Here is a 16,176-nt window from a genome sequence, read left to right as displayed (position 1 = left end):
GGGTTCCCTTTCATCTTGGTGGTGTGTGAGTCTGAGCATTGGGTTTTTGGCTCCTCTGGGTAGCCATAGGCACAAGGCAGGTATGTGCCTGTCTTCCCGAGGATGGGTGAGGTCTTGCCTCTTCAACTCTGACCTGCTCCAGCTTCATCTGTTTTTTTTTTTTTTTTCCACCAGTAAGCTTTTCTTGTTTTCTATTTTGAAGGGAGGTAAAATACACAATACATACTAACATCTATCTGCTTTTACACAGACTCACAGTGGCTTTTTTTCTTTTCTTTTTTTTTCCGAGACAGGGTTTCTCTGTGTAGCTTTGGTGCCTGTCCTGGATCTCACTCTGTAGACCAGGCTGGCCTCGAACTCACAGAGATCCGCCTGGCTCTGCCTCCCGAGTGCTGGGGTTAAAGGTGTGTGCCACCGCTGCCCCGCCCACAGTGGCTTTTTGACTTTCAGACTGCTGTGCAGTCGTCCCTGATATCCACCTCCAGATGTTTTCCTTGTACTGCAGCTGTACCCACGAAGCACCAACTCCTCACTTTCCTCTCTTCTCTTGTCTCTGGAAGCCGTCATTGTGCTTCCTGTCCCTGTGAACCTCGCTTCAGCAGACATCACATACAAAGAGGAGCCACGCGGCATTTCATTCTTTGACTAGCTTACTTCACTTAGCGGAATGTCCTTCAGGGTGTACCCATGTTGTAACACTTGCCAGGATTTCATTCCTTTAGAAAACAAACCATATTCCCTTGTTTGGACCTCATACTTTTGTTTGCTATTTGAGACAGAGACTTACTCCGTAGCCCAGGCTGGCCTTAAACTCACTATGAAGCCCAGGTTGGCCTTGTCTTTGGGGCATATCCGTCTTTTAAGGGTTGGGATTACAGGTTCAGCTTGGACCACATTTTAAAAAGTCGTTCAGTGGGCAGACAATGGAGCTGGCTACTGCAACAGGGGCATTGATGGGGCTCTTACCAGCAGGCCACTGGTGACCCTGCCGCTGTTCCTTATCTTAGTGCTCTTTCGCTGAGACAAATACCGGGCACACGTTAAAAGGAGAAAGTGTTTGATTTGGTTAATGGCTGCAGGCGCTCAGTTCAGCAGTGCTTTTCTCTCCTGTTCCTGGCCATGAAGTGAGGCAGAGTGTCCTGGTGGAGATAGAGAGCAGAACTGCTCAGCTCACTGTGGACAGAAAGCAGAAAGAGAGACAGGAAGGGGCCAAGAACAAGGTCCTCACTGACCTGTTTCTTCCAGCTAGGTCACGACTCCCAATAATGCCGTCATACTGTGAATCCACTCTGGACTTGGTGCATTGGTGATGTTAAAACCCTTAGGGTCCAGTCACTTCCAAAGCCCGTCAATGGGCAACCAAGCCCGGCACATGGGAGCCCTCAGGGGACATTACAGACCCAACTGTGACTCTCCTCACCACAGCTTAGTTGTCTTCTAAAGTGGGAGCATTCTTTCAAGAGGCGGTATTCTCAGAAGGCTGCAGGTGTGGGTGACCTGGAGTTAGCAGAGTGGGCAGGATGTGTGATGTTCCCAGCCAGGGTGAAAAGGCAGGAGGAAAGAAGAAGAGTGAGGGGCTGCCAGGTCTTCCTATGAAGGGCTCTGGCCAATGGAGGCATGAGCTAGAGCAGGCAGAGGGAGGCTAGAGTGCCCAGGCTTTGTCTGGGGCTTCCAAAGGTCAGTCCCGCTGGGCAGTTTCCCGTTCCTCTGCGGTTGTGCTGATGTTCTTCTCCCACAGAGCTGCCTCTGGCTCTGGAATGACAAATCTCTGAGGAGTGATGCATACTCAATTTTGGGTCTAAAAAAACTACTCCGATTAAAAAAACAAAACAGAACTTTTATTTCTGTATGGCAGGACGCAACGTTTCTCTTTGGAGGGGGAAGCACCCTGGAGCAAGCCAGGAGGATGAGGGAAGGTGGGGAAATCCTTACTTAGGAGGTCCCTACAGGAGCTGGAGTTGGTGAGGGAAAGGGGGGAGCTGACCGAGGAGCCTGGCGCTTCCTGAGGGTCTGCACTGTACTGTCACTGTCCAGTGCCATCTAAGTCAATCCTGTCACGGACCCTGGAGAGTGGGTCTTTCCATTTTTTTTTTTTAAAGATTTTATTTATTTATTTAATGTGTATGAGCGCTCTATCTGCATGTGCTCCTTTCTTCCAGAAGAGGGCATCAGATCCTACTGTAGATGGTTGGGAGCCACCGTGTGGATGCTGGGAATCGAACCCAGGTCCTCTGGAAGAGCAGCCCGTGCTCTTAACCACTGAGCCATCTCTCCAGCCCCAAGGGTTCTTTCCATTTTAAATAAAGAAATTAAAATTTTTTTTGAGACAGTCTTTCTATGTGGTCCACATTAGCCTTGAACCTGTGATCTTCCTGCCTCTTCCTCCCAGTGCCAGGATGACAAGAGCGCACTACCATGCTGGCAATGCTTTTTTTTTTTTTTTTTTTTTTTAACATTACTAAGGAAGAAATTGGGAATTCGAGTGGGAATATTCTTCCCCCCCCTCTTTCTCTCTCTAATTTTTCGAGACAGGGTTTCTCTGTGCAAACAGTCCTAGTTGTCCTAAAACTCGATTTGTAGACCAGGCTGGCCTCGAACTCACAGAGATCTGCCTGCCTCTGCCTCCCGAGTGCAGGGATTAAAGGCATGCACCACCACTGCCCAGGCGAGGTGTTTAATTTTAATTGGGCATGTTAATTAGGTGAGCCGAGGGGCTTTTGATTGCTGGACTTCAGTACTTTGATGGCTGGACCTTGGTAGTCAGCCCCAGGAGGAGGCAGTGGCCAGATAAAGGAATGACCTTGGTGATGAGCTTGGTGATGTGATCTAAGGTTTTTAGCAAGGCCTGCCAGGGCCATGTTGGCTATGTCTGCTATACCCAGGTTGGCCAGAGTCCCTTCAGGAACCCCTGGAACTGGAGTTACAGACAGTTGTGAGCTGCCATGTGGGTGCTGGAAATTGAACCCAGGTCCTCTGGAACAGCAGCCAGTGCTCTTCATCACTGAGCCATCTCTCCAGCCCTAGGAGTCGGGCTTTTAAGTCATTGCCTGTCGATCGCACACCCTAGATGCCGTTCCTGGTGCCGGCGAACTCACCTGGAGGGTGATCACCGATGTCCGGGATGGACTGGATTTACTGTTGCTCTTTCTTTGTTTCCCTGGAACTCTGAGATTGAGGTCTGTTTTGAGAAGGGAAGCCTGAGTTGAGCTTGAAGCTCTGTAGAGCCCGATTGCCTAACACCACAAAAACCAGAAAGAGTCTTAGGCTGCAAGTATGGTGTAAACCTTCCGGGCCTCTCTGCAAGCTATGTTAAATCCTTTCAATCTTTGGAGTTCTCTTGGTGGACTGGTGGCTTCGGGGCATTTGGGGGTGGGGGGAAGGGCAGCCTAAAATTCCCTAAATTCGATCAGATGCTCATCAATTGGTTGTTCCAAAGCTGAGGGTTGGAAATCAAGATTAGAGCCACGGGAGACAGACAACGGGATCATTTCATTCTCTTTATTTGCTTTTGCGATTTATTTAATTAACTTACTTATTTTGTAGCAGGCTCTCTCACTATGTAGCCATGGCTAGTCTGGAACTTGCTATGTAGACTAGGCTGACCCTAAACTCACAGGGATCTGCTTTCCTGTTTCCCCGAGTGCTGGGATTAAAGATAGGCACTGCCACACCAGGCTAACTCACCTTCTCAATGACTGAGAAGGCCCAGGTAGCTTCCTTCACCCAAGACACGGACTGATGCTTTAATTTTTCTCAAGGGAGTGGCAAATGGAGAGAGCCTTTCAGACAGCTCTGTGGTTGCTGCAACCAGAAGTCGTCTTCATTTTGGGGGACATCTTTGATGAAGGGAAGTGGAGCACCGCCCAGGTAGGATCTGGGTTCTAATTCTGCTTCAAGGATTCACTTTGGCAGCCCAGACAGTCCATGAAGTTCTAGTGGCTTGGGGCTGGGAGCTTTTCTTCATTCTGATGATGGGAATGCATGGTCCTATGGCCAGGGATGTTGCTCACCAGTGGAGTGGGTGCTTAACATGTGTGGCGTCCTTAGTTTGGTCCCTAGTCCCCAAATATAGTCTATCTTGAAGATGCTCAGGGTTTTTGCCCAATGCTGGTTCTGCATTAGATCATCTAATTTTTTCTTATCTATGTAGGAAATGTGTGGTTAGGTTGCCATCATTTATATAGTTGGAACATAGTCTTATTACCTTCTGGAGAAAAGTACAAATAGGCAAGATGATGCTACTTCCCCTTTGCTGGAATTACAGGATACACGCAGAGATGCACATTTACCTTCATACTCCTTTCTTCCTTTGGTGGCATGGGGGGTCAAACCCAGGGTCTTGTGTGTGCTAGGCAGGCACTCTGCCCCTGAGCTATAGTCCAGACCCTAACTTTATCCCCCGTCACTGTACATCATGGGAATTAGTTACTCACCATTGTCCTCTGCTCGCCTTTCTCCTGAGTGAGAGTTGCAGAAGGAGGCCACAGGGACCTGGTGTGAGGTTCCCGGCACCCAGGGTCCGAGACCACTGCCAGGTGGCCGTCAGAATACTCTCCTTATTAAATGAGATTCTCAGAACAAATGAGAAGGAGTGTTCTCGATGTTGATTAAAAAATATTCAGCTACTAATATTTTTTTTTATACACATTTTTTTTTTTTTTTTTTTGGTTTTTCGAGACAGGGTTTCTCTGTGTAGCTTTGTGCCTCTTTCCGGAACTCACTTGGTAGCCCAGGCTGGCCTCGAACTCACAGAGATCCGCCTGGCTCTGCCTCCCGAGTGCTGGGATTAAAGGCGTGCGCCACCACCGCCCGGCAAGCTACTAATATTTTTTGAGGAGGGGTTTTTTTTTTTTGATTCTCTGTGACTTTCACATCATGCATCCCAATCCCATTCATCTCCTCCTCCCTTCATATCCACCCTCTGCAACCCCCCCCCCAAGTAAAATAAAATTGAAAACAAAAACCCCAAAGCAAAAACAACTAAACTAACATACAAGGAAAAAAAAAAGTCTCGTTGTGGAGACTGTGTCAGTCACACAGTGTACCCTTTTTACTTGCAAGTGTTCATTGCAATGAGTCTTTGGTCTGGTTTGAGGCCTCTGGCTTCTGCTGGGCCCTCACTGGGACTCCACTTGGATATCCTGTTGTCCTGTGTCATGGAGATCCTGCAGCTTTGGATCTGCAGGTCCAGCCCCTTCACATGCTCCAGCAGTTTAGAAGGGGTTTTCTTGGGAAGTAGTCACAAATGCATTGACATCTGCCGAAACAGCCCAAAAACTGTTAAAATCTTAAGGGCTGGAGAGATCTCAGCGAGTAAAGGCACTTTGCTGCCGAGCCTGCCGACCACAGGGTACAAAGAATGACTCTGACACAAATAAGCACATAACTGAAATGAAAAATAACTTTAAAGGGGTCCTGGATTGGCTACAAACCTATTGTCTAAACTGCTGTAATGTTTCTTATAAGGTAACCTCTAATTAAACATGAGGGAACAGAAATGCCATGGTTCTCAACCTTTCTAACGCTGCGACCTTGATTACAGTTCTCATGCTGTGGTGACCCCAACATAAAATTATTTTCGTTGCTACTTCATAACTGTAATTTTGCTACTGTTGTGAATTGCAGTGTAAATATTTTTTGGAGATAGAAGGTTGCCAAGGGGGTTGAGACCCATGGGTTGAGGACCAGTGGAAATGCTATATGCAAAAGCAGCTAGCTACACAAGAGTTTAGCTTTGTGTTGCTGTTGTACATTAATAGCAATAACTCAAGATTTTTAAGTTTTTTATTCCGATTTTATGTCATTCTAACTTTAAACATCTTTTTAAATGAACCTTTATAACTATATTGATGGACTCTATCTGCTTATTTCGTTAGGTAATGCTATATTTACATTTTAAGTTATTTTTAAATTTAATTTTGAGAATTTCATACATTATACTTTCATCACAGTCTTTCCCAGCTCCCAACTCCTCCCGACCCAAGTTCACGTTTTCTCAAAAAACAAAACCAAAAGAAAAAGCCACTAAAAAACATGGAGTCCAGTTTGTGTTGGCCAACTGCTCCTGAGCGTGGGGCCTGCCCTGGAGTGTGGTTGGTATTCCCAGTCCCTCCATTGAAGAAAAGTGATTTTTCCTCTCTTAGCAGCTGTCAATTGTGACGGACGCCTTGGCTAGTAGTGGGACTTCCCCTCCTTGGAGCTGGGAGTTTTGTCTGGCTTCAGTTGGTGCAAGTCGTGTTTACACTGTCACAGTCTCTGTGAGTGCAAAGGCGCATGTGTCCCGTTGTCTCTGGAAAGAGCTTTCCCCTGAGATCTGTCCACCACCCCTGCCTCTTACAGTCTTTCCGTCTCTCCTTCCATGGTGAACCTTGAGGGGAGGGGTGGGATGAAGACATCCGTTGAGGGCCGAGTCTTCCAACGCCCCCCCACCTTTTTCTGCACACTGTCCCGTGGTGTGTCTCTGTTAATCCCCACTTACTGCAAGAAGCAGCTTCTCTGCTGGGGGCTGAGTGGTGCTTGAGCTACGGCATGGCAATATGTCATGAAGGCTGACTTTATTGCCCTGTTCATTTAAATTTCCCACTGGGCCTGACTCTGTTCTCGTAACAGTCCAGATCAAAGACAGTTCCCAAACTGGGTCCTTCATGATCTCCAGGGGTCGTGAAAGAAAATATTTGGGGGATGACAGTACCACATGAGAAGTATTGAAGTGGGGCAGAATAGAAGGAGAGGGGAGGGCTGGGCTGATGGCTCAGAGGTTAAGAGCACTGGCCACTCTTTCAAAGGATCCGGGTTCAATTCCTAGCACCTCCATGGCAGTGCATGAATGTTTGTAAACTCCAGTTCCAGGGGATCTGGCATCCTCACACAGACATACATGCAGGCAAACCCCCAATGTATATAAAAAATAAATAAATTTTTAAAAAATTTATAAAGAGGGGGGGGCCGGAAATGGATCCCTGAAATACATGGTGGAAGGAAAAAAACTGACTCTTGGGAGTTGTTCCTGACCACTACATGTGTGCCATGGCATGTGTGTGTCTCTCTCTCTGTCTCTCTCTCTGTCTCTCTCTCTCTCACTCACACACTGAATAAATAAATATGAAAAAAGAAAGGCAGGTGAATTAAGGGGAGCTGTGAAGGGAACCCCACTGTATTTATTGTATATTTCTTTTCTTTCTTTTTAATGTGTATGCAGTGCCTTTGGAGGCCAGGAGAGGGCGTTAGATCCTCTGGAGCTGCAGCTGCAGGCCATCTTAAGCTGCTATGTGGGTGCTGGGAATCAAACCCAGGACCTCTGCAAGAGCAGCAGAGTCATCCCTCCAGTTGAAAGGACCAGCAGACGTCATAACAGGCTGCTCAGTCTTCTCTCAGAGATCAGGCCTCAGTTTCAGTTCCCTGAAACTTGAGCAAGCAGTTTCTGGGAGGGCTGTGAACAAAACACATAGTCCTTGTAGTAGCTTCCTTTCTGCACGTACTCTGACCGCTCAAGGTTCAGCCAATTGTTTGCTGTCTGGGACCCCTCACCAACTTAGAGCTATGTGCATGGGTCAAGGACAGAGCCTGGGCCACGGAGTCAGCCCCCACAGTCAGTAGGTGCTAGGCCAGCAGCCTCCACGGCAGCTCAAGGACAAAGCCTGGGACTTGTCCAGGCCTGCCCAAGAATGGATAACTGTAGCCTGACAACCCCAACTAACCCTAGCCAATTAAAAGTTACTAACATGATTGCCACTCGCATAAACCAATCCCGAGTCTGTTGCTATGTAGTCTGCAAACCCCAAGACCCCCACTTGCTTTACTCCCTATAAATAACTCTGCCCCCTTGCTTCCTCAGGGTCTCTCCTGCTCTGCTGCTGCGTCAGACGGGGGCCCAAGTTAATTGGCAGTAAAAAGACTCTTTGCTTTTGCCTCAGATTTGGTCTCCCAGTGGTCTTTGGGGGACCCTGGGTACAACACAGTAACCTTTGTCAGACATTTAAAACTGACAAAATCAGGGAAAATTGACATAAGACTTATACCCCTCGGAGCTTTCAAATGTGAGCGTTAAAGCGGTGAGCGGATCATCCTTGCTTATGTTCAGGACGCACTTGACCTTTGCAATGAATCCTGTTGTGCTGGTTAGGTTTGTCAACTTGCCACACACTATAGAGACGCGTGGGAAGAGGGGACCTCCGTTGAGAAACTGGCCCTGGGAGCATTTTCTTGATTGCTAATCCAGGGAGGAATGTCTAGTTTGCTGTGGGCAGTACCACCCCATCAGGCAGGCCATCCGGGTTGTCTAAGGAAAAGGTAGTTGAGCCTGGGGACAAGCCAGTCATCATTGTTCCTCTGTGGTCTCTCTTCAGTGTCTGCCTCCAGCTTCCCGCTGTGAGTTCCTCTTTCAGCTTCCCCTGGTGAATGACTGTGCCCTGTAAATTAAAATAAGCCCATTCCTTCCCAGGTTGCTTTTGGTGAGTGTTTTCTTATAGCCAAAGCAAACCTGGACACCCACCAACACTGTCCTATCATCACGAAACTTTTGAATAGTAGACCTCATAAACTACCATATAACTTCACTCACAAAAGGAAATCTGTTTTTTTTTTTTTTTTTTTTTAATTTTTGTTTTTGAGACAGGGTCTAGCCTGAAACTCACTCTATAGACCAGGTTGGCTTAAAACTTCAACTAACAGGTGATCCTCCTGCGTCTGCCTCTGGAATGTTGGAATTACAAGCATGGGCCACCATGCCTGATGCTGGAAATTCTTCAAGATGACGAAATACATAAGCTAGCTCGTGTTTATCACATCTAATTTTAAAACTTAATCTTTGAGCCTTGTTGCAAATTACATCTTTTGAGCAACGTGACTTCAAAAGTTACAAAACCAGCCGGGTGGTGGTGGCGCACGCCTTTAATCTCAGCACTCGGGAGGCAGAGGCATGTGGATCTCTGTGAGTTGAGTCAGCTGGACTACAATATTCAAAAACGCAAAGTACACAGAGAAACTTCAAAAAAAAAAAAAAAAAAAAGTTACAAAACCATACATAAAGCTGTCAGGAACTTGAACTTGGAAATCGTCCCCTCAATGCTTTCTCTGAAATCTAAAATGTGGACACTTAATAAATCTAACACTGCAAGGGGGTGATGGTGGTGCACGCCTTTAATTCCAGCATTTGGGAGGCAGAGGCAGGTGGGTCTCAGTGAGTTCAAGGCCAGCCTGGTCTACAAAGCAAAGTTTCAGGACAGCCAGGAATGTTATACAGAGAAACCCTATCTCAAAAGAAAGAAAAAAAAATCAGAAAACAAAACAAAACTTAACTCTGCTTCCCATGACTCTTCCCAAAATTCTTTTCTGTGTCATAAGTCACGATCCTGGCTTCCCTGAGTGTGGAGTCTCTAAGTGGAAAATTCCTCAGCTAATTGTAGCAAATTCTACTGCATTTACCACAGCTGCTAACAGATGTCTTGTAAAAAGAATTAAAACTTGGCCTCTCAGTGGTACTGCACACCTTTAATGCCAGCACTTGGGAGGCAGAGGCAGATGGATCTCTGGCTTCAAGATCAGCCTGGTCTACAGAGCAAGTTCCAGGACAGCCAGGGCTACACAGAGACACCCTGCCTGTAAAGACCAAACCAAACAAAAAAACTTTGTCTCGGTGTGGAGGAGGGGCTGCCTTCTCCAGCCAAAAGAGGATCCTGATTTTGTCAGAGGGAAGAGGGGTCGAGGCTCTCAGCTGTGGCTCTTGTTCCTCAGGCCTGGGCAGACGATGTGCAGCGGTTTCAGAAGATGTTCAGGCATGACAGCCATGTGCAGCTGAAGGTGATCATTGGCAATCATGACATTGGCTTCCACTATCAGTAAGTAGTGTGTGGAAGAATCTCGCCCCCAGAAAGTTTGCTCAGTCATTAGTTATTTTAAAGTTGCTAAAACTTTGGGGAAAGCTGTATTTGTGTTTTACTGAAGAAATTCGTTTTCCTTCAAAGATGGGAGTTCTGAAATAGAGGCTCCTTAAGATATTAAAAAAAAAAAATCTTGGCATATTTACACCCTCCACAAATATCTGGCATGAATGAGTTGTATGTGCCATGACAAGAATCTAACTTAAAATGTAATTAATTAATTCATTTTATTTATTATTTTTTTGAGACAGGGTTTCACTGTGTAGCTCAGGCTGCCCTGGAACTCACTATGTAGACCAGGCTGACCCCAAACTCTACCTGCCTCTGCTTCCAAGTGATGGGATTAAAGACATCACCACGCCTGGCTATTTTTGTTTCTGTGTTTTGAGACTCAGTCTTACTATATAGTTCAGGGGGCCCTCAAACTTGTATTCCTTCTGCATTCAAGCTCTAGATGAAAATGTACACTTAACGTCAGTCTTGGAAGTCAGACTATAAGTCCACATACCCTTACTAGCTTACATTGTAGTGTGCTCTGATGCTTATGTGCTAGTCATTTAAGAACTTTCTATGTACTAAGGTCTCTCTTTTTCATGTCCTGTTGTTTACTGCTCCACTGAGGTGCCAGGGAATTAAGTAGCTCACCCTCCCCTCACGACAAGCAGTGGACCTGACCTTTGAGCCTCAATTGCCTGAGACCACTAATGCCAGATTGTCAAAGTTACTTTTCATGTTCACGATAACTCCACGGTGCTAAGACAGCTTGACCTGAAAAGTGTTTCTTTTTACAATTGGATACAGGATGAGTAAATACAGAATAAAACGATTTGAGAAAGTGTTCGGCTCGGAAAGGCTGTTTTCTTGGAAAGGAGTTAAGTGAGTATTAGCTATGAATTCTTATGGAACTTTTTTTTTTTTTTTAAATGAGGTGCTGGGGGTGAAGCCCAGAGCCTGAGACCCTTCCACTGAACTGTGCCCCCAGCTCAAATCCATTGTTATTCAAAGGTGGTTGCCATACGGTCAGACCCATGTCCTGTGTTACCTGGTGCCTGCTGATGGTCACTGTGGGAATTGACAGATGGGAAACTTGGACCCACCCACAAAGAACATATCAGTCTATGACTCCGCCTATTTATGGTGGGCGTGGCATTCTGTCTGCACTGTCCCAAGTGTTAGGCACCCAGCAGCCCACTTTGTCGAGATGCTTCTGTGGCTCTTTTTGTTTTGCTTTTGCAGACAGGGATTTGCTATGTTGTCCATGCTGTGGCAAACTCCTGAGCTGGGACTGTAGGCGCACGCCACTGTGTACATTGTGAAGCACTTTCTCGTTTGGCCCAAATGTATTTGTACCATTTGACAAGGGCCACTCTGATAGGGATGATGTCCTGGCATTTGGTGCCAAGTGTGTCCACTTTCTGTAGCTCTATCTGCCTCCCAAGTTCATCAGCCTTGACCTTTAAAAGAGCAGCCTAGCCTTAGTCTGGTCATTGGATACTCCCCACCCCCACGAGGCCATAAGCAGGGCCACTCTGAACCTTTTCTATGTTGTTGGTAGTACAACCTCCGAGACTGTGTGCCCTGCCCGAGTGAGTCCACACAGTGGAGGGAACCTCTTCTTTTTTAGTTCTGTCCCTCTGTGGCCCCAGAACTCTGCTGATGGTGATGCAGTGAGACCATCACTGTAAGGAGCTGGCAATGGGAGTATCTTGGGTTTTCCATCAGAACTCCTCTTTCATAACCCTGCGGGGTGGGGGTGGGGGGAGGTAGAGGGCGGTCTCTCCAGCAACACCGTCCTCTTCTGTATAGCCATGGACTGATGTCACTGAGTGACGTCTGCCTAACCGTAGCGCTTCAGAATTTATGCATACTCACCAGATTTCAGGCCACCTTAGCTCCCTGTACCAAAAACAGTTTATATTTTAAGCAGTTTGCTGACAAGCACCTTTCCCATGCCCAGGTGCTATGTGTACAGGAAATAAAAGCGTATTTTCATGGGAGTCCATAAAAATGTGACAGAGGTAGAGGCTAGCCAACCTTGACCTTACTCTCCCGGTTAGGGGTTATTGAAGCCCACTTTAGCACCCATGCGCACTTGGCCCTGAGCATCCCTTGCTGCGGGTGCGTCTGTGAGCTTCCCGGTCCACTTTAGTAAGTTTGTTGTTTCGAGCACTTGCTCCATTGTGTTCCACTAACCCTTCACCATAGGCTTCCTGGTCTTCCCCCCACCTGCACACGTGAGACACAGGCTCAGGAGCTTGCCCCAGGACACACTTCCCACTGGATGCTCGATTGAGGGGTAGTCAGACCCCACGGCTTCTGTCATGTAGGATTTCCCGCAAGTTACAGATTGGTCCTTCCTTTGATGTGGGGCAAGAGAAGCCAGCCCAGCTTCATCGTATCTGGGATCTAATGCTGTTTTTGTTTTGTCAATATTAACTCATAACTAGTTTAGCTGGGATTAAGCTGCTCTTGGGGCTTGTTTCATCACCCCACGGACGCGTAATGTTGTTTCCATGGGGACAATGGGAAGAGAGGCTCACGCGTGTGTCCGGTGGCCTGACCTTCTGCCTGCTCCTGTCTGCCTCAGTTTTGTGATGGTCAACAGCGTCGCGATGGAAGGGGATGGCTGTAGCATCTGCTCTGAAGCGGAAGCCGAGCTCAGAGAGATTTCTCGGAAACTGAATTGCTCGCGAGAGGTAGGAGACCTTGGAACAGCATAGGCCTCTGCGCTCATGTCTTCCCAAGGTGCCCCAGTCGCGCCCTGGCTGTTAGTCACCCAGCTCCCCTTCCCTGGCCGGTGGGTAAGCACTGGGGTTTGCTGGGTTAACAGGGTGACTTCTGACCAGCAGGTGCAGGGATCCAGCCGGTGTGAAGGTGAGCAGCGGCTCCCCTTTTCCGCCCCCGTGCTGCTGCAGGTGAGTTGGGGGAGGAAGCCCTGTCCAGCCAGCCAGCCACGCCTCTGACAATATCACTGATGCCACTTTTATCCTGGACAGCACTACCCGCTCTATCGTGCCAGCGATGCTAATTGTTCTGGGGACGATGCGGCACCCCCAGAGGAGAAGAACGTCCCCTTCAGGGAGAAATATGATGTTCTTTCTCGGGAGGCCTCACAAAAGGTGTGTGGTGACATGACCTCATGCCAGGGTCACGTGGGGACAGCGGAGTGAACACCCAGGGCCTTTGTGGTCACTAGCTGCAGGGAGGGGAGGGCTTTGACACCCTCAGATTTCAGCTCAATCGCTTTGTTCCTTTTTTCTTCTTTGGTAGATCCACTATTTCCTAGTCTCAATTAAAATTACATTCTTGGCTAGTTTTTTTTTTTTTTTTTTTTTTTCTCCGAGACAGGGTTTCTCTGTGTAGTATTGGTGCCTGTCCTGGATCTCGCTCTGTAGACCAGGCTGGCCTCGAACTCACAGAGATCTTCCTGGCTCGGCCTCCCGAGTGCTGGGATTAAAGGCGTGTGCCACCACCATCTGGCCCCTTATTACTATTATTATTATTATTATTATTGTTATTATTATTAAGAGATTTTATGTGCACTGATGTTTTGCCTACATGTGTTTCTGAGTGAGGATATTGGATCCTCTGGAACTAGAGTTATATAGACAGTTGTGAGCTGCTATGTGCGTGCTGGGAATTAAATCCGGGTCCTCTGACGAAGCTGTCAGTGTGTTCTTAACTGCTGAGCCATCTCCCCTAATCTCTTAATGGCCAGCCCCCGCTCCACTCATCTTTACATTAAATGCTTTTAAATCGACTTAAATGAATTGAGTGTAAATTAAATTTAGAGTCCAGTTTGGGGGGATTTAACTAGCAATGCACTTTCTCAAATATGTATATTTAAGAAAAGTACATATAAATGATAGCATCCGTGTATTATACTGATAGAAATATATTAAAATGCAAAAACATATAAATATGAAATGTAAATACAAATTTACATTTTAAATATAAATGTATTTGTGGAAAATGTTTATGAGACAAATGTATAAAAATCAAGGAATATATACAAGTCTGTGGTAGAGGAGTGGTCCGAAAGGTTTACTAGGAATAGGGAATCTGAGGAAAAATAAGCCTGCCCTACCTATTAAGGATTATCATTTATTTGAGTGGAGTGAGTGGCCCTGGCAAAGCCATGGGGCTGTCATTGCTAGTCTGAGCACTAATTGCCCATCTTCATCTCCTTGGCTGCCAGTTGCTGTGGTGGCTCCAGCCTCGCCTGGTTCTGAGCGGCCACACCCACAGCGCCTGTCAGGTGCTCCATCCCGGAGGAGCCCCCGAGGTGAGCGTCCCATCCTTCAGTTGGAGGAACAGAAACAACCCCAGCTTCATCATGGTAACGTAAACCTTTATTTTTATCTGAAAGCTTCCTGGAGTATTGAAATCAACACAGTAATCAACTATTTAATGGCTGCAATCTGTAAAAACATACAAAAGCCAGAAATAAACCGCCCGCTTTGCACTTTGGAGTTGTATACACCACCCGTCTGTAGTCACCTGTCTGGGGACAAATAGGCAGAACACGGCTTCAGAGGGACTCTGAGGAGCATCTGCCAGATCTTTATCTCGAGAGCAGAGGCAGAGTCCAGCAAGTGCCGGTTTGTTTACAAAGAAAGAGTTGTCAATGCATTAACAGACTTGGTCATCTCTCATTTTCTTTCTTTTTTCTTTTTGTTTCTCTGTGTAGTTTTGGTGCCTGTCCTGGATCTCACTCTGTAGACCAGGCTGGCCTTGAACTCACAGAGATCCACCTGGCTCTGCCCCCCGGGTGCTGGGATTAAAGGCGTGCGCCACCGCCGCCCGGCTTCATCTCTCATTTTCTAAGTGTGCCAGGCACGTGGTACTACAGAATTTCCAAGTTGGTGAAAGGTGTTGACTCAGTGAAACACCTCCTTTGTAACCATGGGTCCTTGTGCCCAGTCTTATGCTACTCTTCTATGTATGGTTCTATCTATAAAAAGGTGGGGGCCCCTTGTGTTTTCAAGTTCAAGTAAGTGAAAACATTTGCTACCTTGATTCTGCATTGCAAACTTCTTACAATGGGAAGCATATGGAGTTGCAGGGGCACTTCTGGGTGACAGACAGTAACTGCTCTGCTATCAGGTGGCAGGGAAACTCTTGTCCTCTTGTTCCTCTGGGACTGATGCCTCTTGGTCTCCCTCCAGGGCTGCCTTACTGTGTGAGGGATACATTTTAATGGAGGGGCCAGCATATCAGACCTTCTTCCCGAACCAGCAGAGCTTTGGCGCCTTCCTTCCGTCAGCACCTGTGTGGCCGGTGGTGACTTGTTATGCTCGAAGCCCCTTAGTTCTGGGTGGAGAGGGCTCTTCCCTCCTGGTCCCACCAGAGAGAACCTAGAAGACAGCTTCTAAGTGAGACTGCTGTGCCTGGGACTCACCCTGAAGCTTAAACTTTCTCGATTTCTTCCCCAGGGCAGTCTGACATCCAGAGACTTTGCTCTCTCCAAGTGCTACCTCCCACTTGAGGACAGGGTGCTGATCACGTATGGCGCAGCGGGTGGCTTCCTGATGATCCTCATCTTAGTGCACTTTGAACGCCTGCCTTCATCTTTCCTGTTTGGTTGGAAACTGTGCAGAATGCACACGAGAAGATGAAGAGCCGGTGACTGTTGCATATGGTAATATAAATCAAAGCCAGAGACTTAGGACTTCCGGTGGGGCTCCTGTGAGCCGCGGAGGAGAGCAAATGTTGGTTGTCCTTACACACATCATGGGAATTCCGAATCATCAGTGCCAGTGACTGCAGAATAAACAGTTGACTGTACTGTTCTCATGCTATAAAAATGGAACATGTGCTCTACAACAAATTTGTCTTTTGTTTTATCAAATATATGTGTCATCAAAGGTTGCATCTGTACAGTATATAAATGTTATGGACACTGGTCACTTGCATGCACAACACCCAGTCCTTGCTTCCCCAGGGAAGGGCCCAGCAGCTCTGGCGCACACTTGAGGCTATGTGTGTACCTAAAAGTTGGATTTTCCCTGTCCCTCTATGAAGTGGGTCTCAGTTTCTTATAGATCGTGAAGCTGTATGCTCAAAAGTACAGACTCAATGTGCAGGAACATGTGTGTTATAGGCTCTTGTGTTTCCGTGCTAATGGAACCAGACTTTTAGTTTAATTTTCTCTCTCGAAGACCATGTTGTCACATCTGAATTCAGTGCCTGTTGATGACTAAAACTTGAAAAAATGGAGGAGGACATGGATGCTTGAATTTAAAAATAAATGGTGTAAATAATTTTGTCAGATTAAAGCATATTCTTTTTTCCTAAA

At 46.9% G+C, this 16,176-nt stretch overlaps 1 protein-coding gene across 3 annotated transcripts in view; it reads left to right on the top strand.

Annotated features, from left to right (window-relative positions):
- Mppe1 (metallophosphoesterase 1) overlaps positions 1-16,176 on the top strand; it is a 31,853-nt gene extending 15,677 nt beyond the window's left edge. For 2 of the 3 annotated variants that reach the window (XM_037197183.1, XM_028856208.2), the window contains 8 exons: positions 3,759-3,867; positions 9,733-9,836; positions 10,680-10,754; positions 12,466-12,574; positions 12,725-12,793; positions 12,875-12,997; positions 14,077-14,217; positions 15,314-16,176. In XM_037197183.1, coding sequence (XP_037053078.1) covers positions 3,759-3,867; positions 9,733-9,836; positions 10,680-10,754; positions 12,466-12,574; positions 12,725-12,793; positions 12,875-12,997; positions 14,077-14,217; positions 15,314-15,496 — 913 coding nt within the window. In that variant the 3' untranslated portion in view covers positions 15,497-16,176. The remainder of the gene's footprint in view (positions 1-3,758; positions 3,868-9,732; positions 9,837-10,679; positions 10,755-12,465; positions 12,575-12,724; positions 12,794-12,874; positions 12,998-14,076; positions 14,218-15,313) is intronic. The other variant, XM_028856209.2, reaches the window with a different exon arrangement.

Source organism: Peromyscus leucopus, chromosome 19 (genome assembly GCF_004664715.2).
Source record: "Peromyscus leucopus breed LL Stock chromosome 19, UCI_PerLeu_2.1, whole genome shotgun sequence".
Taxonomy (NCBI): domain Eukaryota; kingdom Metazoa; phylum Chordata; class Mammalia; order Rodentia; family Cricetidae; genus Peromyscus; species Peromyscus leucopus.
The sequence above is the reverse complement of the archived record's forward strand: the minus strand, read 5'-3'. Positions and strand labels throughout refer to the sequence as shown.